The 27623-nt window shown below is 31.2% G+C and overlaps 1 protein-coding gene across 2 annotated transcripts in view; it reads right to left on the bottom strand.

Annotated features, from left to right (window-relative positions):
- The window catches only part of WDR33 (WD repeat domain 33), a 98345-nt gene that overhangs the window by 20375 nt on the left and 50347 nt on the right, over window positions 1-27623 (bottom strand). For both annotated transcript variants that reach the window (XM_012544639.3, XM_023499143.2), the window contains exons 8-10: window positions 1824-1950; window positions 546-700; window positions 307-385 (exon numbers count right to left, since the gene is read on the bottom strand). In XM_012544639.3, the coding sequence (XP_012400093.1) occupies window positions 307-385; window positions 546-700; window positions 1824-1950 (361 nt within the window). The remainder of the gene's footprint in view (window positions 1-306; window positions 386-545; window positions 701-1823; window positions 1951-27623) is intronic.

Below are 27623 nucleotides of genomic sequence, written 5' to 3'. Positions count from 1 at the left end.
AGAAAGGGAGGAAAATATGGAACACAAGGTTTTGCAAAAGTAAATGTTGAAAACTACCTTTGCATGTATTTGGAAAAATAAAAAAACTATTTAAAAAATATGAATATAGTTTTCTAATGCAAAAATAATATATTTTATTACTTATTACAAAAGAGATTTTAAAATTCCATGCTAAGCTAGACTTAGAAATTTTTATTTACAGATGTAGAATGTGATAGTGAATACAACACAGCCAGAATGGGAAAATTATGTTTTAGTTACATAATCTTAACAAAATCATAAATTTTCTAAAGAAATATTACATACCCAACATGCCAGAACAACAAAGAACCATCTGATCCTCCACTGGCAAAAAGACCTTCATGAACAGGATGCCAAGCTACCGCTGTAAAATATGCAACAAGTAAGGAAAAAATTATAGCAAAGTATACATTGGGCAAAGCTGGAGTCTCTTTAAAACTGAGATCAACACAATAGTTTGGTTGGTAGAGAAAGATATAGATTATCTACAGCATCATTAAAAAATACAAAATAAGGTAACTGACCTGTGGCTTCTTTCTTATGACCCCTAAAGACTTGAAGCTCCTCTTTTAGGTTTCTGATGTCAAAAAGTTTACAAAGGTGGTCCCGAGATGCTGTAAGTAGCCAATTGCCATTGAGATTTAATTTCACTTCCATTACAGTGTTTTTATGGGCATGTCTAGAAATAAATTACCAATGAAACCATTAGTAGCGTCCCTGGAATTTAAGACAACATACAAAACAGGACAATGACCTATAAGGTAGATACTATTATTATCCCCATTTTATAGATAAAGGAGAAGAAAGTTAAGTGACTCGCCCAAGGTCACACTGCTAATAAGTGTCTGAGACAGGATTTGAACTGAGGAATTTCTGACTGTCCAACACTACAGGCATTTTTAAAGGGAGAATGGTACTTCCTGACTCTTAACTACTCTATGACACTACCCTTGATTAGATGACTTAATTATATTTTTACAGAATAATTAAGATCAATCCGGATGACAGGAGACATCATTCACTATGACTATCACAATACTGTTATAAGATTTGATTTTATAAGATCTCTAAAATCCTTAATTATTCAGTTTCTAAGGGAAGCAGTAGAATGAGCACTGGATTGGGAATCAGGAAGACCTGAGTTCAAATCTTGTCTCTGATTTACTATGAAATCATGACAAAAAGCAAGTGAGAGCCTTTAAAACTTAATTTCTTCATGTGTAAAATGGGAGTGATAATAACTGATACCTATTTTTCACAGTGGAGATGTGAGAATAAAATGAAACAACATATTTAAAGCACTTTATATATGTCACCTATTTGTAGTAATATTATCCAACAAGGCCCACAAGCATGGTCTTCTTATGGTGCAGACACTGTCTATACATACAAATGTGCCCAATACTCCAAAAGCTCATAAAATGCTCATTAGTTATGATAATAACTAGGCTACAAATATAAAGATGGCATCTTATAAGAAGGGTCAGTGAGGAGAAAATGATGCTTTTGCTGGTAACTGAAATGATTAAATCTTCTATTAATCAATAATAAACAGATAAGTGAGATAATGAGATACAAGAGTAATATTATTCTTTACCTGGCATCACTCAAACTAAAATAGGGAAGAAAGAACAAAAGTTTGTTTCACATGGAAAGCCTAATGAAACAAATCTATTATCCAGACCAACCTCAAAGCATCCTATTTCATTATATTCCTATGCTTACCTTTCCAGGAAAATCTAGACAACAAGTACTTAAACTTCACAAACAAACTGATGAAGTGTTTTGTTCCTCTCACTTACAGTGTTGCAAGGCTCTGCCCAGTCTTTGGATCCCAGAATTTAATTGGCTGTTGACTATCTTTACTTCCTGAAACTACTAAGCCTTTTGTTGGATGCCAGTCTACACATTTCACATCTGCACCATGCCCTGTTGGAAACAAAAAAAGTCAATTAAATAAAAAAACCTTAACTTTTTAAAGTTACAATCTATCTTAGAAGATGTGAAAATATCTTCTAAACAATCTTTTTTTTTTTCACTTTAGCATTAAATGACCCTAAATCTTATTTATAGGAGATTAAACCTTTGGTTTTATCATTCTAAAATCACGTTAAAAGTTAATTGCCTTATGATGCTAGGAATTATGAATTGTTTATCCCTCTGTAGGACCAAGCCATAAAAAAGCAATATGAGATTACAAAGCATTCCCACAAGCTAAAAGGTTCTGTCATAGATACAAGTTTTATTTAGGTGTAAAATAAGGCACAACCTGCTCAATCTGCCTTATAGATGATGTGTTTTTTTTTTTTAATCAAAACTGTTATTAATTTAAAATTAATTCCCCCTCAAGTCAAATACTTCAAAGTTTTCTATGGTTGTAGAAAATTCTTGGTTTCAACTTTTTGCTTTTTAACATATTAAAAACTTAACCTGTGACTCCATTGTTACAAGGAATGCCCAGAAGAGCAAACTCCTTCATGTAACTTCTCTTTAATTTATAGTCATAGAGATTGCTAGGTACCCTAACAGGTTAGGGATTTTAAAATTCAAAGTCACTCAGAGACAGGATGTGAACCTAGGTCTTCCTGGATCTAAAGTCAACCCTTTTATCCACTAGGTCATGCTGTAAGTTTCTTAAAGAAATATAAACATATGAAAATACAAGACTTACAAAGTTGTTCGGAAAAAAGGGAGAGGTTTCCTTTCAACAGCAAGTTTACTAAAAAGAACAGTATTTACTTACAACTTAAATTACGAAAACATTAAGTAATCTACACTCCCGCTTTAAAAAATATCTATTAATATAACTTTTAGAACCACAAGAACAAAAGATGAGGACAAGAAAAAAATAGGAAAAGGGAAGACTATGAAAGTGAATCATATTATTTTCACCTACTTGAGAAAGTTAAAAAAAAAAAAAAAACACCATACTCTGAAATATGACATTCTCTATTTCCTTCCTATCTGACCATGATATAGTACAGAAGCTTAAAGGATGATCAAGCACCATCAAATGAAGACTCAACAATACTTTTATTTGGGAATTCATGATCTACATTAATAAGAATTTTTTGAAATTCCATTTACAGGAGCACCCAGACAAGATGTATCAAGAAGGTAAATCTAGACATACTGCTCATTTTTTAAGGACTGGATATCCTTAGATAAAATGGTTAAACATTTAACCTTTGGGTATTGACTGGGAACAAAGTATATATCTAGAAGAAACTACTACATGATTTTTAAATTATTGTAAAAATATTTTGATCTGAATTGACTCCAAATGTGTCTAATTACATTGTGCCCAAATTGCCTAATCACATCAATTCCTATTAATTATTAATCACAGGTATTATATCCATGATCCTGTCTCATGACAACCTTGCAATTCCATGAATGTGAATATTCTCTTCAATAGAATATGGGTTGCAATCCATCCACAGCTGCCCAACCTCTTCAACATCCTCACAAAAGTTTACCACAAGTTAGTACATTCAATGTACTGGGGACCTCCCTTGATTTTTCTTGACACCTTGAACATACCAGTACAACACTCTGGCTATCTATTTATCCTTCTTCATCACATGACCAAACCCTCTCTTCTTATATTTCCTTGATGTATTATTTATTTCTGGTAGTTTTTATAGCTGTTTATTGATTATATATTGCAGCCTACACAAACTCACCACGTCTCTCCATTGTTCTCTGCGACAATGATATACCAGAAGAATATTATTTTTTTTTTTTAAAAGAGATCTTCGTTTCTGGAAGATGAAGTTTACTAACAAGCTTTGCAGTTTCCCAGTCACAGTATAATTAATCCAGTCTCCACCTCCTGTTTGATTTTTAGCCCAACTACCTGATCATTTGAATTCTCTCTCAGATATGTAGTCCTAATCTGGGAATAGACATTCTTTATTCATTGGTGGTTCCTACATGGATAAGAAGACCAAACTCTTAGAGAAGAGATAGGGTACTTCTTTTCTGCCAAGGGCGATTTAGTAGATATTTATAACATCATTCATGTGCCCTATAAAACTATCAACTTGCAGTGGGAGATTGTTGTACCTAGTTTTCAGCTCATCATCGCCTGCAGGGATCTTGAAATGATTTCACCAGTCATATACAGCCTGAGTGAGGGTCAGACTTTTCCCACCCATCTAAGAGGGTTATAGATTCCCCCATAATCACCTTGGTTTTGATGCCACCAGCACAATGCTATTTACATACAGGAGCATCTGAAGGAATTCACCATCCACAAGAAATCCTTCAATAGACATACTGCAAAAGATTTCTTCCATCACAATGGCAGATATACACCATCTTGTTTTATGCCTCATCATTGTGATCAGAGAATGGTGGAATCTGCTGTATCTTTAAATGAATCTTGAATAATTTTGATAGTGACAGACGACTTGTTATAAGACAGTTTTAAAAGTGTTTTGTTTAACCAAATCAAGTGCCTTTTCATTTAATGATAAAAGCAAAGTAGGAATTTGTATACCATACATCAGTGGTATCAAACTCAAATAAAAACAGATTCCTGAAAGCCATGAATTGATTTAGAAAACCACAAATTTATATTATCCATGCTATATTTATTTATATTTTTTTCTTAAACATTTGCCAATTAATGTGGTTCCGGCTGCAATCGGGAATTTTTATTACAAGTATGACACCTTCTACTCTACATTATTTTATTATTATTATTTTAAAATTATTATTATAATAAAAAATATATATTATTTTAAAAGTATAGTTGGTTCCTACTGATGATCTCATCAAGGCTCCCCTTAATACAATTGTAGAAATTCTCATAAAGATTTTGAACAGAAGGCAATATAGACATATGCATAGTTGAGACTGTTTCCTAAGGCTTTGTATTTTTCAGATAACTTGTGAAAGACCCCTCAATAACCCTCAAAATTGTTACCGATCTCTTCTGTAGCTACAAACATGGACCTATATATACTTGGTTCAACCCTTAAGCACATCCAAGATTAAAAATCCAAGTGTAGTGATTATACTGTACTTAAATTTTAAAAACTCATTAAGAAAAACTTTATAGATCTTTTCCATTTTTCTTTTTGTTGCTGTCTTTACATCCTTAAAAAGCCAAGATTTGGCTTTTTATCCAATGGAACTCTTTCCAATAGTCTGGCACACTGGTTTTACCTTCTTTCCATTTTATGAGGGAATACAGCTCATAATGAATCATCAATGTGGGGGTAAAATCTAAAAATAGAAATTATGTTTTAAAGTAGTAAGGCTATTATCAAGCACCTCTTTCTGCTTGGCAAGGAAGTGAAGTGTTTTCATATGGCAATCAGTCTATACTAGTTGAATGATAAATTATTATAATTGCTGTCATGTCATTCATTTCTGCCATCCATTACCCATTTTCAAGGTCATTTCATCTTACTGATAGAATCAGTTAAAATTTACTTATCATTTTGTGATTATTCTGTCTTCTATTTACTAAATTTGATCTCAATCAAATGAATAGTAATATACAGACAGCTAATTCATGAGTGACTCCCACAAGGGTTTTTTTCTTGTTAAAATATCATTACTGCTTGCCATGTACACTGCCTTAAAATTTTTTTCTCAGTAAAAGAATTCATTATGTCATGAGGTCATATTTTTATGTAGACTACAAGCTTTTAATTTTTCCTCCTTTCTTTCTGACACATGCTTTTGGACATTTTTTTTTTTTTTATACCCACCTAATTTCCCACATTTGCACTTAAGAAAGAGTATTAGAGAGCATGTTCATATAATCTGGAGGGTTTTACAAAGTTCTCAAAAGAATTTCTCTACTTTGTAATGTTCTACAAACAATGTTGGTGGCATAAGTTGCAATTTTTTCATGGTATTTTTGAAAATATTTATTATTAATACTGCAATATAGGATGGCCAGCTATCCCTTGAAATAAGGTTTCTAATTGCTTTTGAACATAGAATAAAATCAACTCCTTTTACTGCCCCTGCAAGGAGTACTTTAAGCTACAACTTTCTTCTTTCTTCTGGTTTTCTTTATACTTAGAATGTCAAAATTAAAATTCATCTCTTCCAGCAATATGATTACTCAGAAATCAATGGAAAAGAACCTCACATTTAAAGTACAATACTCAAATCAAAACTCATGATATCCTAAAAAATGTATGACTCTTTAATACATTCTTCCATTTTCTGAACATCATTAGGCAACCATCTATCACCACAAATATTTTAAAGGTTAAATAAGGATTTTGTATTTTTCTGTTTCATTAGTTACCATGGCCAAAGAAGTGATATTATGGCAATACTAGTTCTTTGTATACTTTGTATCATTTAAGAATGCTCTGCAATGTGATCAATATTTTATAAGTGAAAAAAGAGGTGGTACAACAAAAAAATTCTTACCCTGAATACTTATTAAGCATTAAAAAAAAAGTTATTGAACCTGAGGGGGGGAAAGGGAAAGAATTAATCACAGTCTCTGATATACTCCTCCTTTCAGTAATAATAATAATAACAATAGCTAATAATTATATGGTACTTAAGGTTTACCAAGTGCTTTCCAAATATCTCATTTTTTTCTTCATAAAAATTATGGATAAAAGGTTCCTTTGCTAGCCTCATTTGACAGATAAGAAAATTCAGACAGACAAAAGTGACTCACCTAGAAAATAGTCAGTTAAATGTTAGAGGCCATATTTGAACTTGGTTCTTCTAGATACCAGGATCCATACTTTATTCAATGTGCCACTCACTGTCATACATAGGAACAAATAATGGAGTTATTTGTTCCTTATAAGTCAGTAATTTACAACTTGGAAATCTAAGCAAAAGAGTCTAAGATTTGGCACAATATTCTCCCTCCTACTCATCTTTTAACAATTGACCAATCCTCTCCAATTTAGAACATCTGAAGAATTCTTTACCTAGATCAATGTCTTATCTTACGCATAAATCAAGTTAAGTTATTGCTATATATTTCATCTTCCAATGAGAGGAAAGAAAAGTAGAACTATGGAACTATGAATGTATTTTCTCATAGAATTTTATTTGATATACAGTGCTAAATTTCATTTTAAATTTGAATTTGAGGGGCATGGAATAGGGATCTAAGCATTTTTTAAAATCCTGTTAATCCCAAAATCTAAACTGCTGGCATGATTGAACAATCATAGGATATCTCTATTACTAAAACTGACCTTAGAAGTCATTTAACTCAGCTCCTTCATTTTACAGGTGAACAAAAAGTGAGGCCCAAGAACGTTGGGTAATTTATCTGTGTTCTACTCAAAGAATCTTTGAAATGGAAGAGATCTTAGAAAGACAAGCCTAAGAGCCTCAAATTCAGGGATTTTTAACATAACATTGATGGCCAGAGGGGAAAACTAATATCCACGGTAATATGGACTTCTAGAAGAGTAACAGGGCAGGACCATTCAAGGTTGCTGCTCATTCTAGTGAAAAGAAAAACCCAGGAGTATACTAGTGGCAAAAGATTCCTGGCTAATCCCTTTAGATATCAAAGAATGCTCATTATCTAAATTAGTATATGTGAAGGTACAACCATATTAGTACCTTTGATAAGATCTAGAAGAAACATTTTTACTGATATAAGCATTATATTTCAAAATGTAATCTAAATGATTTAAACAGCTAGATATTCAGCACTTAAAGATTGTAAGTAACTGGAAAAAAAAAAAGAATTAAAATAAGAATAAGGTCTTCCATGACAACATGAAAACATATTTCATATGGCAAGTAATTTGACATCTAAGTACCATTGTAATAGTAGTAGCAGCAGCAACAGTAAAAATAGTAATAGGAGGAGGAAGAGGAAGAGTTTATATAATAGTAGTAATATAGTCTTCATAATAACCTGTTCAAGTAGATGCCGTTCTCACATCCAAAAGCAACTGGTGCTAGAGTGACTCAAATAGTTGGCTTAGAATCAGGAAGACCTGAATTCAAATTTGGACTTCCACATTTACTAGCTGAATCTAGCCAGTTTTTCAACGAAATAATAGCACCTGTTGTGAGTTACCTTACAAAATGAGGTGTCTGCAAAGTATTTAACCCGTTCCTGACACATAAAAGGAACACGCATGCTAGCCTCGATGATTATAATTATTGCTGTTGTTTTGCAGATGAAGAAACCACAAGGCTGGGTGGGTAAATTTCTAAGAACATGTCTTTCATAAAGTCAAAATCATTATAGGGACTATTAAAAATAGTTTGAGGGGCAGCTAGATGGAGAAGTGCATATAGCACCGGTCTTGAAATCAGGAAGACCCGAGTTCAAACATGGCCCCAGATACTTAATAATACATCCTAGCTATGTAACCCTAAGAAAGTTACTTAAAACTAATTGCTTCAACAAAAAATTTAAAAAATATAGTTAAAGAATAATTTAATGACCAAAAAACCAATATTGCTGGATATTTACTTTTGAGAATATGGCGAGCTAAATTAAGAAATAATGTAAAAAGCAGTGTTTGGAAGCTATGGCTTTAAAATTTTAGGGATATAAAGACTGCCATCCCTCTAAATAGCTTTGGAGACTTTCCACTGAAAGTCCTGTGGACTCCACCCATGTTTCCACAGAAACCAGGAATGGTGAGAATTTGAACAAGGGCTTAAAAAATTGAGTATTATATGCATGACTGACATACTCCTTAAATTTACTGGCTGCTTTCATAAAGAGAAATCTTAAGGTATGCTGCTTACAGAGATTTGCCCCAAAGCTGCTTACCTAACTTTTCAGTCATTAATTTTAAACATGGGAAAATGAAACTACATGTGTAACCTTGGGCAAATCACTTAATTTCAAAGTCTCTTCAAATTATGTATTTAAGAATTTAAAATGTCATCACCTACATGAAATTCATTTAAAGTTCTAAATAAATTATCTGACTGTAAAACAAGAATACAATCACAGCTCTAAGGATACAAGGGACCCCCCCCCCCAGATCATCTCAGCAAAGAAGTATGTTATCTATGAATTAGTCCCAATTTCCTCGTTTTAGAAATGATGCAAATAAGTGAGACAAAAATAAAATAAATAAGTATATCAGGGCAAAATGAAAAACAATTATTTTCTCTATCAATTATATTTCAACTATATTTTAAATCATACCCAGATATGCTGATTGAGAAAACAAATAGTATCCTCAAAAATAAAGATGGGGAGAACAGGTAAACTCTTTCAAAGCAAATATATGTACTGAAATAACACAATATTTAGGTTGCTAAGGCTTAGGGTACAGAGATAAGACTATATTGGGGGGAAAAAACAGTTTTGTGGTGAAAAAATTTTATTGGAAACTTTATTTATACCCAAAATGATCAACAAAATATTATAACTACTGGGATACATATCTATTACTGTCCCAAATCTACAAAGTATTTGAGAACTTACATATTCATCAAGGACATCCTTGAAGGTATGAGAAAGGCCATAGAAATAGCCAACACAAATTTATATTCTGGGCTCTGACATGTGTGATCTTGGACAAATCACTTAACCTCCATGGGTTCCAATTCTAAAATAAAGAGGTCAAACTAGATGACCTCAAAGATCCCATTCAAACTAAATCTATAGTCCCATGAAGAGGAAAGAAAGTCTTTCAAATACTCCAAAATGCAGATGACCTTGTGCTAACTGAATCAAACTATAGAACATTACAAAAACTCCTAAAGGAGAACCATAATCATTCAAAACAATTTGGCCTAGTCATATTGGAAATGACAAATCCCTGAAAATTGACTAGTTTAGACTATGATAGTTATTTCATTAAAAATGCAGTTAATCCATCAGTGTGGACAGACAGCAAAAAAAATAGAGATGATGGAGGGACAGAGATGGAGGTGAAATTAAAAAGAGAGGGATGACAGGGAGAGAGGAAGGGAGGGAAAGTGGGACAATTGGACAATTATTCAGATCCAAAATAGAAAGAGAAAAGAAAATTTGGATCGTTTATGAGAAACTGAACTTCCTTAACTGATTCCAGTCTTGTACCTATAGCAGAAATCCATCTTTTAAAAACAAAATTTTTCCAGCGATGCTGTATAAGGCTATTACAGCATACAATGAATTATTGAATACCAAAGATTTAAACTTCCTAGTTGTCCAAAGGCAAAGCAGAAGGGTAATGTACATGTGCCTAGGTTGTATATAACACACTTGCAGATATTGTGTAATTAATGTCAGAGAAATGTATAACTGGAAAAGAAGGTAGGTGTAAGCATATGGGAACAAGGGATAGTCATGGAAGAGTCCATTAGCATTTACTCGATGTCAAGAAATCTAGAAGGCCCCCTGTAGAAGATTTACAGAAGAACATGGCTAAGTTGTGAAAAATGTGAAGCTATGGAAAAATTTCAATATGCATCTTTGAGTTTCTGTATTTTAAAAAAATCATAGATCCATTCAAATATGTATATATAATTGAAAAGTCTTCCTTCAAAAGAAAACTAGAACCATATTCCTTTATACTGATATTGCAAATATTTAGAAGACTAAATTATAAAAAATGCTTATGCTTCACTGTAAAAAAAAATTATAATTCATATTGAATAGAGGATACAAATCACAATATTTAAAAGTTTAAAGGGATCTTAAATGGAAGTATATTTTCAGTTTCAGTGAAGTAGGAAGAAATTATGACAGGCAAAGAAATTTAAAGTTGTTCCTTGTTTTGTTGTTGCTGTTGTTTTTTGTTCTGTTTTGATTAATGTAATAAAAGGCTCTGACTTGAGGGAAAAATTAAGGTGAAAATTGTTTTTTTAATTCTTGAGATCAGGGTGTAAAGGATTCAACTAAATTTTTATTTAATCTGGTGCTTATTTCATTAGTTTAATGAAAAGCAAAATAAGTAGTGTTTTCTTAGGGATTTTTGTTAATGTTTTAGCAGAACTTAAATGATCATTTGCACATTTTGAACTTCAATGAGGTGTTTAAATTACTTTATAATCACAATAGCAAACATCTCATAGGACTGTAGTGAGGAGCAAATAAGATAACATTTGTAAAACACTCTGCAATCTTAAAGCATTATATAAATGCTAGAACTGCTACTATTATTTCAAAGCTTTGCAAAGAGCTATCTGCCAAGACTGAATAAACAATCAATTTCAGGCAAGTAGGAGGAGGATTTTCTTTTCAATTCATGATCATAAGTAACAAATATCTACTGAGAATAGTAGATTTTTAGTTTGTCTCCTTACAGGAAAAAAGCAGGGTTTAAAAAAAAATTGTTAAAAAGCAAAGAACTACCATTCTCTCCCCACCCCCCAAAAAAGAACCTTTGCATTATGGTATTAATATCACTTAACAGACTTAAGGGTTTCAAGAAAAAAAATTTAAGGAAAATATTCATTATTGGAATAGATGAAAATTTGAATGTCAAAAATGTACATCCATATAACACACACATACACACACACACACAAACACATACACTCTCTCTCTCTCTCTCTCATCCCTCTACACTGTTTAAACACTAAACTTAAGGGGAAAAAAACCCTTCTAGCCAGACTAATTATATGGCCATATCTGAGTTTATGATATTCATAACAACTGAAGAAATGATGGATATATTATACAGTTTTAAAAGCTAAATTCTATCAAAAAATTTTCCATTGCCTCTTGAATATCTTTAAAACACAAAGTTAAAGTATCTGCTTCGGTAGAAAATGTTTTAAAGTCATTAAACCTTCTTTGGTGGAGAGGCTATATTGTTTTTTGAATTTCAATAGCTTAAAAGATAATAGTGAAAGGCAGCACAATTACATTTTCTTAAAAAAAAAAAAAAAACTATGGACATCAAGCATTCTGTGAAAGTCTGTCTGAAAATCTCTAAGAAGATTTATAAGGCTTGAAATTATGTTCAACCCATTTTATTTTCAAAAGTAGGGGGATCATTTTTATCAACAAAAATATCCATTTAGAAAATATCTTTTTTACATATATTCTTACAAACAACAGCACGATTTTTAGATACAGAAAGGAAAACAGCAAATAAACAATCAAAGTTTCTTTTGCATAGTAACAGTAGGAAAAATGTTACTAAATAAAAAGAACATTACTATAACAAAAAGCTTATTTCAAACAATAAGATGGAAACTTCAAAATCTCCCAACAAAATATCTTAACAGGAGTAATCAAATAGGAAGGTAGGAAAATGGTGATCCACAGTTTGCTTGTTTATTCCAATCAAAAAGTCAAATTAAATTAGAGGAAAAGCAATAAATTATTTTAAATAAGTAAATATGAATCCTAATATACTCCTAATTCTGATAGAAGTTTGATTATTATCATCCTTTTCTCTTTTTTATTATGCAGAATTTAAAAATATAAGAAGCAAAGAGCAAATTTCACCTTCACATGAAAGGAATTGAATTAAATAATCGCAAATGTTTCTTTCACTGCTCATTCTACATACTGTATTTTTAAGGCTCAAACATCAAATTGCTTTTCCACCTATCTCTTCACCTTTAAGATAGTTTGAGAAACAATGGAAAATATAGGAAAAGGCCAAATTGAGATTTAAGAGTAAAGTATTTTGAAAATCCTGTATAGTGTTATTGAGTAGAAGAATATGTCAAGGTGACTTAAATGCTTTATAACAGGTACAACAGTTTAGTACAGCAAAGGAAATTTTGTCCACTTGAGCCTGAGGTATCTTTCTATTGTTGAATTTTGTCAATTTCTAAGGAAAAGCTTTTGTTAATTGTTGAATGACAGCATTTCATTTTGTTCCAATATGAAACCTAGGCTGCCAAAAGACTGGTCTGAGACAAACCCACCCCAATAGTAATAAAATCTTATGGAAGGGCATAATTCCCATTCCTGCGAAATTAGAAAGTAAAGCATTGGGAACAGCAGTAAGAGAACAACGAAAACTATCTTGTATTTCAAAGGACTAGATGGGGCAACATTGGGCAACATTAATAGCATCTGTCTGGGACAAATTCAAGGTATCAGATCCTGATGAACTGACTATATACAAAGAACTGAGCCACTTTTAGTAATCTCTGAAAGACCATTTTAAGTCTGAAGAAGGATAGTCTTTGACTCAACTACACCACAAAAAGCAAGGAAATAATAATAATGATGGTGATGATAACATCTATATATCATTTACTAAGTTCCAGGCACTATACTAAGTATTTTACATTATCTCACTTGACACTCAAGACCCTGGAAGATAGGAGGTATTATTACCATAATAAAGAAGAGGAAACAGAAGAAAACAGAAAATGAGTGACTTGCCCAAAGTCATACAGCTAGTAAGTATTCAGGGTTGGATTTGAACTCAGGTTTTCCTGAGTCTAGGCCCCATACTATATCCATTGCACCACCTATCTGCTCCTAGAGGAAAAGGTCAGATGTGGAAAAAACATAGCTTTTCAAATTTGCAGCAGTAAAAAAGAATGAAAATTTGTCATCAATTGGGAAACTGGACCAATTGTGATATATGAATTTGATAGAAGCACTACTGTGCTGCTATAAGCAATGAGCAAAAATGTCATTTTAAAGAGATATGGAAACTGAATAATGAATAAAATTTTAAAATGAATAAAACTAGAACAAATTATACTACTATATCAAAACTATAAAAATAAACAATTTTGAAAGACTTAATTCTGAAGAATTAAATGATCAACAATGATTCCAGAGGTCCAAAAATAAAAAATGCTACCCACCTTATAAAGCAGCTAGGTGGCACAGAGGATAGAGAACCTTTAACAGAAAATAATGGATTACCATTTCAGAGTAATAAATTAATTTTTTGATATAACCAATATGGTTTGTTTTTTAAGTGGCTAGGGTCAAGTGGAAGGAAAAAATTAATGCTTAAAATATCAAAGGAATTTATGAAAAAAAATGCAAAGAAAGGTGGCCTAACTGTAACACGTAAAACTTTTATTATAAAGCAGCAGTCAACTAAACCATTTGGTAAAGGCTAAGAAATAAGTAGTGGATCAGTAGAATAGGTTAGGTCCCCAAGACAAAATAATCAATGACTACAGTAAAAATTCACTATTTGACAAAAATTGCTAGGAAAATTAGAAAATAGTATGGCAGAAACTAGGTATAGATCAACATCTCACACCTTGTATCAAGATAAGATCAAAATGGATTCATGATTCAGACACAGCAAATTAGGTGAGCAGGGGATGGTCTATCTATCACATTGGCTAAGATGACAGGAAAAAGTGGTAAGTATTGGAGGGGTGTGAAACAACTTGGTCATTAATGCATTGTTGGTGGAATTGTGAACTGATCCAATTATCCTACAGAGCAATCTGATATGCCCAAAGAGCTATAAAACTATGCATACCCTTTGATCCAGCAATCCCAGTATTGGGTCTGTACCCCAAAGAGATCATAACAGGGAAAGTACCCACATGTACAAAAATATTTGTAGCAGTTCTTTTTGTGGTAGCAGAAATTGGAAACTGAATGGATGCCCATTAATTGGGAAATGGCTAAATAAGTTATTAGTATATGAATATAATGTAATGTAATTACTGTTCTTTAAAAAACAATGAACAAGTTGATGTGAGAAAAGCCTGGAAAGACTTACATGAACTGATGTTGAGTGAAGGCAAGTTGAACAAAGAACAATGACAGACTTAGCTCTTCTTAGCAATTCACTGACCCAAGACAATTCCAATAGACTTGGAATAGAAAATGCCATCAACACCCAGAAAGAGAACTATGGAAATTAAATGTCTATCAAAGCACAGTATTTTCACCTTTTATTTTTTTAGATGGGGATGGAAAATTATCTACTTTTTCTTTCATGTGGTCTTTTCCTCCTTTGATCTTCTTCTTGCATAACATGACAAGAATGGAAATATGTTTAAAAGTATATTACATGTATATCTTGGCGAAGAGAAGGAGAGAGAAAATTTGGAACACAAAATCTTGCAAAAATGAATGCTGAAAACTATCTTTAAATATTTTTTTAAGAAATAAAATACTATTAAGAAAAACAAGTTTTAAATAAGGCCAGCAGAAAATAATTAACGCGTGATCAGTTTTTTTTAAAGGCCTGTCAGGAAGAAACAAGATACATTCTTCTTAAAATATTGGGTAACAATTGATTCCTCCCAGGTATTCCTTTAAAAAGAAGTTACTGATCACTGCATTAATCAGAGTTCTAAAATCTTTTAAGAGTTCTTTTCATTGTTATTGTATAATTTCGTCTCGTGTTTTTTGTCTATTTCACTCTATACCACAGTTCATACATGTCTTTCCAGGTTTCTCTAAATCCATCCTTTCATTATTTTAAGGTCTAATTGTATTCCATTAGTAGTCCTATATCATGACTAATTCAGTCTTATTGATCAATGGCCAACCACAATTTCAGAAAAATGAGGAAGCATGCTACCCATCTTTTATAGGTGGATAAATAACAGACTTAAAATGAAGAATGAGACATACATTTTTGGATAATTCCAACATGGTAATTTGCTTTGCTGGACTTGTGCATGTCTGTCATAAACCTTTTGCATTTTTTTCTTTCTTTCTTTTTATAGTGAGGGAAGAAGAAAAAATGCTTGCTAATTGGGAAAAAAAAAAAAGAAAAGAAAAAGCTATGTATGAGGATAAGGTAAGAACAGAAAGATTTTTCAAAGATCTTGATAAGAATGCTTAAAGTAGTTCAATTCTAGAAATGTCAACACTACTAAACATTACAAATACAATATTAAATCTTTGGGCCTTGGTAAGCCTGGCAAACTCTCATATAGTCCATAGAAAGTTTTATAATATCTGATTTGGTAAAGATCACTTTGCATGTCATACACATGCAATGATGGAAGCATAATATGATATGATTAAAAAAAATAAAATGGATGAGTGAGCTTCTAAAAGTGAATTATATTTACAGAATTCTGCATGTTTATTAATAAAAATGTTTTAATTTCTAAGGATTTCCAGACGAATGAGCAAGTTAGTATCAGAAAATAATTTCCTGAATCATAGAAAGGGGTTCTAATAGAATGTCACCTTTATGCTAACATATGTATTATATCATACTGACACATGCTATTTTATAGTACATTCCAACTCCATTATCAAAATTGACCCTAATATTCTTAAACCTACCTATAATACCATTTATCCAATCATTCATTTTATTAAGTTTTTCCTCTGCAATCAATTGTTTTGCGTAATATTATTTTACTAGTTTCAATGTTAGTGGGAAACCTACGTTATAATAATGAATTCATCTGCCTAAAAGTTATGAGTCATTAAATCATCAATTAGTTCTCATCTGACATATTGAAAGATTTCATGATTCTAATTAATACAATGGTCAACTGTGACCTCTAAAGATAGATGGTAAAGCACGTCTCCTATCAGAGATAGTGGAATATAAGTGCATATTGATGTTTGTATTGTCACAGGTGGGCACTATGTTGATGATTTTCTTAATGATATTCTTCAATAGAGAAAAGGTTCACTAGGGAATGGAAGAAACGTATTTTCGTAAAGTAATGACAACATAAAAGAAATCAAAATTTTTAAAAAATTGATTGAAAGCCTCTTATAATAACTCTTCTGATAGTTGTAGAAATGAAACAACAGTCTCCATTTTATATTAGTCTGACATTCTCCATTTACCATAGGAAAGAAATAATGAACTTCATCTCATTAAAAGCCTAAATTTAAGGGCTCCTTCAAAATTAATATTCTAAAAGTTGTATCAGTCAAAATAAAGAAAAATTACCATGTCAAAGCAAGTCGAAATACAGTAATGACAATGAGATATAAAATAAGACAGCTTCATTTAAAGTCCTTTAGTTTCACTGTCAGCTAATCTTACTAAGAAAAATATTCCTAAACAACATATCCAAGACAAGTATCAATCTTCAATCAGAATCACTCAGAGGAATTTTTTTGTCAGTAAACACTATATTTAGAGTTTATTCTAAATAGGTTTATGTTTATTCAAGGCTAAATACATTCTTATCATAAAAATATCAAAACAGGCTGGATCTTGTCAAAGATGAAATTGAAGTGATTCCTACACGGAATAAAAAGTTGGAGATAACCTTTGGAAATAACTTCAATTTTTTCTTTAAATATATATATATATATATTTTCATTTTATGAGAAAGATACTTGATATTTGTCTTGCAACTAACAGGGATACAATGTAAGGATCCTACCCCCAAAACGAGGGAAGAAAATAACCATCCTGTTGATGTCCTAGTACTTTTAGAAGGAAAGCAAATAGCAGCATCAAATCCATTACTGAAAAAAATTGCTTAGGGCTTCATAAAGTAGAATCTTTTAGAAACTTTCCTTATTTTGGGAGGGGTTACTTATTACTATCCAGGAAATAAAGGTATACTTTTGATTTTAATTATAATAACTTTTTAGTGACAGAACCCATGCCAGGGTAATAAAAGTATACATCTAAAGCTGGAAGGAACTTCAAGGACCATTTAGTTCAACCCTCTTAATTTACAACCGAGGGAATTGAGGTTTTCTTATCACTTGTCCCAAGTCACTTGTACAATATCACATACTAGATATTCTTAGTTTTAATCCAGTCTATATTCTATGGAATATTTTGTGTAATCATATTTAAACTACCAATCCTCAGTTTTTCTTTAGATTTTAACTATAAATATTTGGTTGAAACAATCTCATCCCTTCATGACTTGTGTAACCATGTCAAATTCTTTTATCTTCCAACTGTCTGTTTCCTCATTTGTAAAATGAGAAAGTTGGGCAATTTGGCTTTTAGAATCCCTTTGAGCTGAACATAATATCCTATAAAAATAAAAAAATGCAAAATCTTCAAAAGGGACACATGGAGACAATCTTTATCTAGTCAGAAATTGGAATAGGCTCTGTACAGCATATATATATAAAACAAATATTAATTTGCTATAATGTTACCTAAGGGCTAGAGAGGATGACAGTCCCTCAGAAGCCAGTGAAAATGCTGTATGAAACATTCAGTTCATTTATATTCTTTACTTTAAAATCCATTTCTGCATAAAATTTTTATATACCCTTTCTCCCTACCCCAAACTACTATATTAATCTAGTTCTACATTTAACACACGGTTTAGTCTTCCACATATTTAGTTTATTTTACTTGTATTTATTAAAGGCATACAATGTAATAGACATTGTGCTAATAAGTATTATACAAACCCCCAAAGCATAATAAAACCACAACCTGTGACTATGGATTGTCACTTTAATGGCACATCCTTTCCCACACAAAATCTGTGATCCTGTACTTCTAAAAGTTATCGTTGTGCTCATAAAGCAAAAAGTTCCTATTAAGTCATAATGAAAAGATTATCAATCATTTTCCCCATATAGACAAATCAAAATCTTACTTCCATGTTATAAATAGCTTAAATTTATTTTCTTGATTGGGAGAGAAGGGAAAGAATGGCTTTACATACTACGGCCTTATATACTATGTAACAAACAATGTAGTCAGTTACTTAGAATACACAAACAATGTAGTCAGTTACTTAGAATACACAGACTATGGTTACAGTTTTGACACCTATCTAATCCAGTTAAGACTAAACTTTGACTAGTCACTTACAATTTTATATCTTCTTCAAAAAGAGACTCTGCATAGATAGAAATCCAAATTACTATAATTGAAAATACATGCTCTGAGAGTGGTTCAATAACATTTTTCATTATAAAGAATATACTGAAATGTTTCTCACAAACCTTCATGAGTATGAATTTTAGCTGCTAGATAATCACATATGTGATTGCCACATCAACCAATAATTTAGAGAGTACCCCAGTTGAATAAGTAAGATCTAAATATATGTAGCACCAAAGTTTCCACAGGGACCTTAATAAGCAAAAAATGATTATGTTAGGAAAAAAGGTGAATTGGAAAGAGAATATACAGTACTTTTTATCTATTTCTTGCTACCAATCTAACTAAAACATTTTTTACTTACTAGCTGTATACTGTAGACTAATGTCTCTAGATAAAATGAACAATGGAGCAAGCAGAAAGTGTTAGTCTTAACAATACATTTGGAATGGATTTTCAGGATGATTTCCACACCCCATCTCCCAAATTATTTACTTTTAAGTCTGAGAAAAATATGACAAATATAGGAAGGAAAAAAAGCAAAATAATGTTCCCCTACTTTGATCTTCCTTGTAAATATCAATGAAAAATATTAACACTAGAAAGAACAAATCAACTTCAAATTTCAATGAGTTACCTTCTCAAAAGTAGAACCAATAATTCTAGTCTAATGAAGAACTCATAAAAGTTTAAAAATGCACTGTGATTTTTCAGAAATCCTGTATTTTGGAGATCTACAAGATTCGGGTAGAGCCCAATTGTAATAAGATTGGTAGAAGCTTAAGATTCCAATTGTTTTCCAGTCTTTGCAAAAATGGATAATGCCAAAAGGGATATAAGAGATCATTAAATTTTGAAGATAGCAAACTAAAAGTCATAAAGGGAAAAAGGAAAAAGATCTATAAGAGTTAATACATTTATGATAAAAAGAAACTACGTCACCAAAAGAACTGGAAAAAAGAAAAATATCTATAGAATAAGATCCAATTTTCGACTTCCAGAGAGTACTTTTGAAAGATTCTTTTAGTCACAATTTTCTATTGTTTCTGCTCTAAGGCAGTACCTGCAGTAAGGAGTCAATGGATTATTTCAAAAGATCTGTAATTTTATCAGTGTGATTACATTCTCTACCTATTAATAAATCTTTTGAAAAGGTCATCCTTTTCTCTCAACATCTCAACATTAACCATTGGGATGGTTCTCAAATGACACAAAAGGACCACATTGGAAATTTTTCCTTATTTGTTGACACCTGATCTAAAACTAGAATAGACTTTAAAAAATCATTTAATAAAAGCTTCTGTACAAACAAAACTAATGTAAACAAGATTAGAAGGGAAGCAATAAACTGGGAAAACATCTTCACAGTTAAAGGTTCTGATAAAGGCCTCATTTCCAAAATATATAGAAAACTGACTCTAATTTATAAGAAACCAAGCCATTCTCCAATTGATAAATGGTCAAAGGATATGAACAGACAATTTTCAGATGATGAAATTGAAATTATTACCACTCATATGAAAGGGTGTTCCAAATCATTATTAATCAGAGAAATGCAAATTAAGACAACTATGAGATACGACTACACACCTGTCAGATTGGCTAAGATGACAGGAAAAAATAATGATGAGTGTTGGAGGGGATGCGGGAAAACTGGGACACTGATACATTGTTGGTGGAGCTGTGAACGAATCCAACCATTCTGGAGAGCAATCTGGAATTATGCCCAAAAAGTTATCAAACTGTGCATACCCTTTGACCCAGCAGTGTTTCTACTGGGCTTATACCCCAAGGAGATACTAAAGAAGGGAAAGGGACCAGTATGTGCCAAAATGTTTGTGGCAGCCCTGTTTGTAGTGGCTAGAAGCTGGAAACTGAGTGGATGCCCATCAGTTGGAGAATGGTTGGATAAATTGTGGTATATGAATGTTATGGAATATTATTGTTCTGTAAGAAATGACCAGCAGGATGAATACAGAGAGGCTTGGAGAGAATTACATGAACTGATGCTAAGTGAAATGAGCAGAACCAAGAGATCATTATATACGTCAACAACGATATTGTATGAAGATGTAATCTGATGGAAGTGGATTTCTTTGACAAAGAGACCTAATTCAGTTTCAATTGATCAATGATGGACAGAAGCAGCTACACCCAAAGAAAAAACACTGGGAAATGAATGTAAACTATTTGCATTTTTGTTTTTCTTCCCGGGTTATTTTTACCTTCTGAATCCAATTCTCCCTGTGTAACAAGAAAACTGTTTGGATCTGCACATATACATTGTATCTAGGATATACTAGGACATATTCAACATATATAGGACTGCTTGCCATCTAGGGGAGGGGGTGGAGGGTGGGAGGGAAAAATCGTAACAGAAGTGAGTTCAAGGGATAATGTTGTAAAAAAAATTACCCTGGCCTGGATTCTGTCAATAAAAAGTTACTATAATAATAAAAAAAATAAATCATTTAATATATAAGAATATTTTTACACCAATAAAGTGAGGAGAGAAAGGCAAAAGGAATAAACTGACTAAAAAACTCAAAATTTCATTTCATCATCACATTCAATTGTGATTTACAACATTAATGACTTCATCTCACCTAAACTATCAGAGATATGTAACTTAGTATGGCCCAAATGTCAGTCAAAATATTCTTATAATTCCCTTATCATTACCTTCACACTAATTCTTGCTGAATTAACTACCTCATTTCTATTCCTCATCTATTAACTCTTCAACTTCTGAACAAAACCAATAATTCTGAAGAAATAAACATTTTAATTTACTCAAAATGTGCTAACCAAATAAAAGTAAATTTTTTGTTCTTCTGAAGTTTCAAATATTTCACAATGAACTAACTTCTTCAGTAAGATTAGATAAAATTATTAATATTGGAACTTTTTTTGCCCCAGTTTTTAGTTGCCATGTCTTTTTTATGAGGAATAGAGATGTAAAACAGAGATTCAATCAATAATAGATCCTAAGGAAGAGATCATCCTGTCTATGAATTACCACTGAAAACTAATAGAATTTCAAGTATCATAAAGAGGTTTCAAAGGAGAAAAATTTGTCTTACTCTCAGTGCTGTAAGCAGTTCATTTAAGGCAAAAACAAAATATCAGGTCAACATGCAACTGTAGCTGGCTGCCATGACATGATCTGCAAAATAAGCTAAATATTTTCATTTCTTTCACTACTTGCCACCTATCAAAGGTACTATTTGGTTTAAAGATTTGAAAAAATCATGAATTTGAGTGTAGTAATAAATCAGCAAAAATCATTGAACCTTCTGGGTGCTTTCATAGGCTTTCTGAACTGGCATAGTTGGAAAATGTATTATAATTTACTTGTATATAGGATAACTTTGTATATTAAAGGTAAGCCCCCAAAAATCAGTTTTAAAGTACTAAGAAGAAAATTAGACTACAATGTAGCACCAAAGAGTCAAGCCTCCAATAGCACAGATATAATGAATGAAGGATATCTTGAGAAAGCAATTCAAATTGGAAATGAGCAATGAAGTTTTGCCACAAATTTAAGATTTTTTTCTCAAGTGCCAAGAATCTGGCACATGGCACATCTATTGATTGATTAACTTCATGGCTTTTAAGTTGTCTGTATTCACCAGAACAATTAATCTTAATAAGACATTATATGTATATTAATAATTTGGTGAAACAGCAGAGAAAATAATTTAGAATAAAATTATAAAAATTTTTAAATTGCTAAAAATTAAATCAACATTTATGACATAATCTTTAAAATGCTAGGTATTTTTCAACTCATTTATAATGCAAGAAAAAGGAATCCATCTCCCTTCAGCAATCATTGATTAATTTCAGTAAAATGTAAAGTTCTACTAAAAAATAGATGTTTCTCTGAAAATATATTTGATATCAAGAGAAGCCCTAAATATGAAATGTATTTAATAGTTTGCACCAACACAAGCTAAAAACAAAATTACTGATTGGCTCTTGTCTACCGTTAAGTAATAACCCTCGCTATAACTGCTAACCAAGATCCATTCTAAGAGTCATGTCTTCTTTTAAGTACTAAGATGATCACCAGAAATTAATCCAATAAATCTCAAATATGTTTTTCTGAACTTTTGACTATTTCCTCAAACCAACACGAAAATATCTACAAGAGTAGCTACTAAGTACTTAAGTTTTGTCTAAAGGGAGCTGAAGCAGTATCAGGCAAATATGGTTTTATTTCTGTTGTTTTCATACTCACATAGAGGACATGTCACGGAACCTATTAATTTCTACTTGCTCAACTTAGTAGGCAACGTAGAGTTGGCAACAAATAATTTGCACCTATACAATAATAAACATTTCAGGACCAAAAAAATGTGTGGATAAGAAATAGCAGAAAAGTAAAGAGCCAACCTTATGAATGGAACAAGGGAAAATCTTCTGAAGTGAGATTTTTTTTTGTTTTCATCTAAGACTATTTTGATAGACTATTACAGTCTTAAGAGGTATCAAGCAAACGGTATAATTGACAACAGTATTTCTGAAAATCCTAATAAGCAAGTAAGGTAAAAATACACTAACTAGAAAGGAAGACCATCCATCTATTAGAAGATGGCCTACCCTGACATCCAAATTTTGGTAAAGATGGATGAATAAAAAATATCTTAATTTTTGAAACTACAAGAAGTCATACAACTGAAGGAAAAATGGAGTAAAAGATAACATTTCTAATGTCAACAGGCTTATTAAGTGTTATAAATTTTTAGAAAACTATGATGAGAAGAAACTTTTACAAGTAATTATTTTAAAAGTAAAAATTACAAGCAAGAAAACTTAAGGAGTGTCATATGCTCCATAGATAAGTGTGTCTACATAGACAGACATCTATTATAGGACCAAATCTGGAAGAGGGACTTTTCATGGGTTTAATATATATTAATAATATATATATGTATATATATATTAATTGTGAGCATCTTCTCTACAAACAAAATTGTAAAACTGAGAAGATCCTTCAGTTTCAAGGAGTCTTAATAGACTTTAACTTATCCCAAAAAAATGAGTTAAATTTAAAAAAAAAAATTATTAAAAGGATCAACTACAAAATTACTTTAAAAACCTAACAAAAGCTCTTTTAAAATGACCTATAAATTTTATCATGAGAATCAGCCATCCATTTGCTAAAGTCTAAACTTGAAGATCAAAAAACATATAACTTTTCTTTATCCTCTCTCTGCTACTTGCTTCCTGGGCAAATCATATCTTCATTTTTATTATAAAAAATACTGGAACTTAAAGTATGTTGTGTTCTGGACAGGATTCAGAAAGGAAGTTGCTCATCATTTATACTACTACTAACCAATTTCAAAATAATGTCTGAGAAACTATTTTCTTTAACACAGAGTTAATGACAAGAAAGATCTTGGTTAATTTTACAAAGAGATTTAGCCTTACAGACAAGTTGGATAATATAAGAAAGCAAAATTAAAAGTTGATTGTATTTTCATTTCACTTTTTATCAAACTAATAAGACACCTAAGAAGGTATACCCTATCAGCCATGCTTATAAATCTCTTCCAAAGTTTGAATTTTGAAAGGTACACATTCACACAATGTTTAATTAGAAAACTATTAATTTGAAATTAATTCCAATTATTTATTAACTTGAAACTCTGACCCTGGACTTGCTTGTCATTTCTTCTAAAAAACAAATTAAATTAGGTTCCACAATAATCTGCCACTGCAAAGTCATTTTATTATGTTGTTTTTAATAGTTCCTCAGTCAGATTTTCCTTCAGATGCCTCCCTATATGAGGAATATAGCGAAGGAAATTTTAATATTAGTTTGCCCATTTTAAAATTAAAAAATTAAATGTTAAAATTTGTTCATTCAAAGCTAAATGCAGTTTTATTAATTTTAAGGTGATACTACAGATCTTTGAAGTCTTAGATATCCTTGAGTTTATATTTGAAAGAAACAGATTTTTGATAATAAAATTTAAGAACAAGCACCAACACATGACATTAAGAAATCAAAAATAGGATCATAAAATATTTACAAGTATTGATTTGGAACAAGTACTATGCTAGATGATTCATAAAGTTAATTTATGTCATCCTTGACCTCAAGGAGCTTATGATTTACGTAATCAGAAATGAATCCACAGCCTCTAGCTTTCTTTCCTACTTAGTCATCAGATCTCATTTATTCAGATTATTTGATTATATGAGTTGGGCAGACCCTCTCGCCCTCTTTCTCTTGATGAAATTTCCACTGGCCATGCCTCATAGAAAGCTTCACAGAGAGGCTTCTATGTCTTGGCAATTTTGTATACTAATTGAATTAGACTATAGTCCACAACTACAAATAAAGAATTGGCCATATTTGCATGGAATCTCAATTATGTTTACATAAACATTGAATAGGCCAAGATCCAAGCCTAGTGAATAGTTTAATTTATTTTCTCACTTGAGAAGTATCATGTGAAGAATACTGGTTCAAATTCCATCTCCAACACTTACTGACTCTGTGACCTTGGAAAAGTCATTTAATTTTAACGTGATGTTCCAGAAAATTTTATTTCCAACATAATTCCATAAATTAAATTCTCTACATGTATATAAACAAAGATCCAAAACCTAATCCTTCCACTGGCTCCACCACCCAAAAATGTTTCAACAAAAATTATTAAATGTTAATGCTATCTGCATGTGCCTTTCTGATCTCTGCTAATGGATTTCTGCAAACATTTTGGTGAAATCTATGTCCAACATTTGACAAACTAAATTTGACAGACACTGTTGCTCCATTTTGTGAAATAAAGTGTATGATAAAAGATGTCAATACAAAAGAGAATCCCCTTTTTGATAGATTTAGAATATATCTTTCATATATCTATTAGAATGGATACTTTGGGGACCAAGTATCCCACTTAATGATTATAATTCCTAACAAATTCCATAAATGTCTTTAATTCTAAGTAATGTATTCAAAATTTTAATAATATAATTGTTATATTATAAAATATATTTTATATATTACAAATACGGTATATATTTACGTATCAACATAATATATGATGAAAATAAAATAAACTCCAATGAACACTAAAAAATATTGTAGGTACATACACTTCATTAAACAGTAAACTAAGAATATAAATATGTATGCTAAATGACGAGAATTTATAACTGGGGTCTAGAAGACTAATAGTTTCCAATTATTAAACAAAATATTTTAAATGAGTTAAGACATAAAACTGTACCATAAGAACCAATAATCTCATTTTTTCTGAACATATCTCAAGAGAAATGATTACTTATTTGAACAAATGATTCACAGTTCTGTAACATGGAAAAGTAGAAAAATTGGAAATAGTTCATGAATGTCTAAACAAACTAGCAAAGAAATGCAATGGGACTATATGTTTAAAGAGAATAAGTCTACATACTGACAAGAATGTTACAAAAATATTCAAATACATATGGGTAACAATTAGATGAAGTCATGATATGATATACTATAGTTGGCATATACCAAGTTTTATTTTTTATTGTAAAATTCACTGACCAATTTTAAAAATGAATTTTAATCATATGGATTCTATTAATACTATGTTTAAAGGAAACAATGTATCACTTAAAAGTGGTTTAAATATTAAAATAAAAATGTAACAGTACTAAAAAGGTAAATGCCATCTTATACACTTCCAAAGGAAATATTTCTAAGGAAATTTATCTCTAAAGGAAAACAGATAATTATGTAAAATATGCTCAAAATGTAGAAAACATTCTCAATACTCAAAAATGATGAAAGATTGAGAATTTTATTGAGGGAGGAAAAACCAAAAAAAAAAAAAAAAATTCAAGAGGAAAAGATCACAGTATGTGCAAAAAATCTGAAGGATAAAGACAAATCAATTAAAGGGAAAACTGTTTAAGAGAAATCTGAAATAAATGCTAAAAGTACATAAGATAATAGAAATTAAGATTATTGCAAAGAATAACAACATATTACTGGGTTTCTTTCAGTAAATATTACTCTGCTAAAAGTTCAGCTACCTTTTTAATTTAAGATCTTAAGGTGTCTCAGCACCCAATCAAAAGACAATGGCCACCTCAACATGAGACATATCCAGTCTGTGTTCTGAAGTCTCTAATTATATAGATTTAGTAATGTCTTTTGAAGCTATAGAACATAAATTTTATCTCATTTTCTCATATAGATAGCTATACAACTCCCCCTAAGTTGAATTGAATTTTTGAATTAATTTTTATATGACAACTCTATTTCCTCATCTACTTAGCTTTCTATCTTTGTATACCAACGTCAATATTCCAAAATGAGGCATTCAGGACTAAAAATAATACTCCAGATGTAGTAGCAGAGTTACTTCAATGGGATGATAACCAGACATTTTCTGGTCCCATTAGCTTGGCTTGTTTTCATATAGTATTTTTATTCTTTGCTTATTAGCTTGGCTTGTTTTCATATAGTATTTTTATTCTTTGCTTATTATGAGCCCAGTCAATTAACACATCCAGGTTTTTTGTTTTCTAACATAAAATTCTTAATCCAAGTATCATCAAAGCTATACAGTACATTTTATCTTTTTAAAACAAATGCAGGTTATTACATTTTAATTTCAACTTGTCCTTTCTGGCAACTTGTTAATGGATCCCCGTTTAGAATGTTTCTAAATGTATAAACTAAAGGACATAAAATTACAGAGGAAACTAATTAAATTGAAGTCATTATCAAAATATTAATCTAAAGTTCAAAGACTCCAAATTAAGAATTCTGCTTCTAGGATATCAAGATTGTATTTTTACTGAGCTGATTTTATCAATGTAAAACTATGTTCCCCAGGTCTGTATTATCCTTCAAAATATGTCTTCTCTGATTCTGGATAAACATTTTTGAACAGAACAAGATTGGAAAATGTATCTATAGAACAATGAGTTAAGTTAGAAATCTCCTTTCTGACTGAGTCTGAGTATGGATAGTTAAAA

The sequence above is a fragment of the Sarcophilus harrisii genome, chromosome 3, assembly GCF_902635505.1.
Source record: "Sarcophilus harrisii chromosome 3, mSarHar1.11, whole genome shotgun sequence".
In the NCBI taxonomy this organism is placed as follows: Eukaryota; Metazoa; Chordata; class Mammalia; order Dasyuromorphia; family Dasyuridae; genus Sarcophilus; species Sarcophilus harrisii.
The sequence above is the reverse complement of the archived record's forward strand: the minus strand, read 5'-3'. Positions and strand labels throughout refer to the sequence as shown.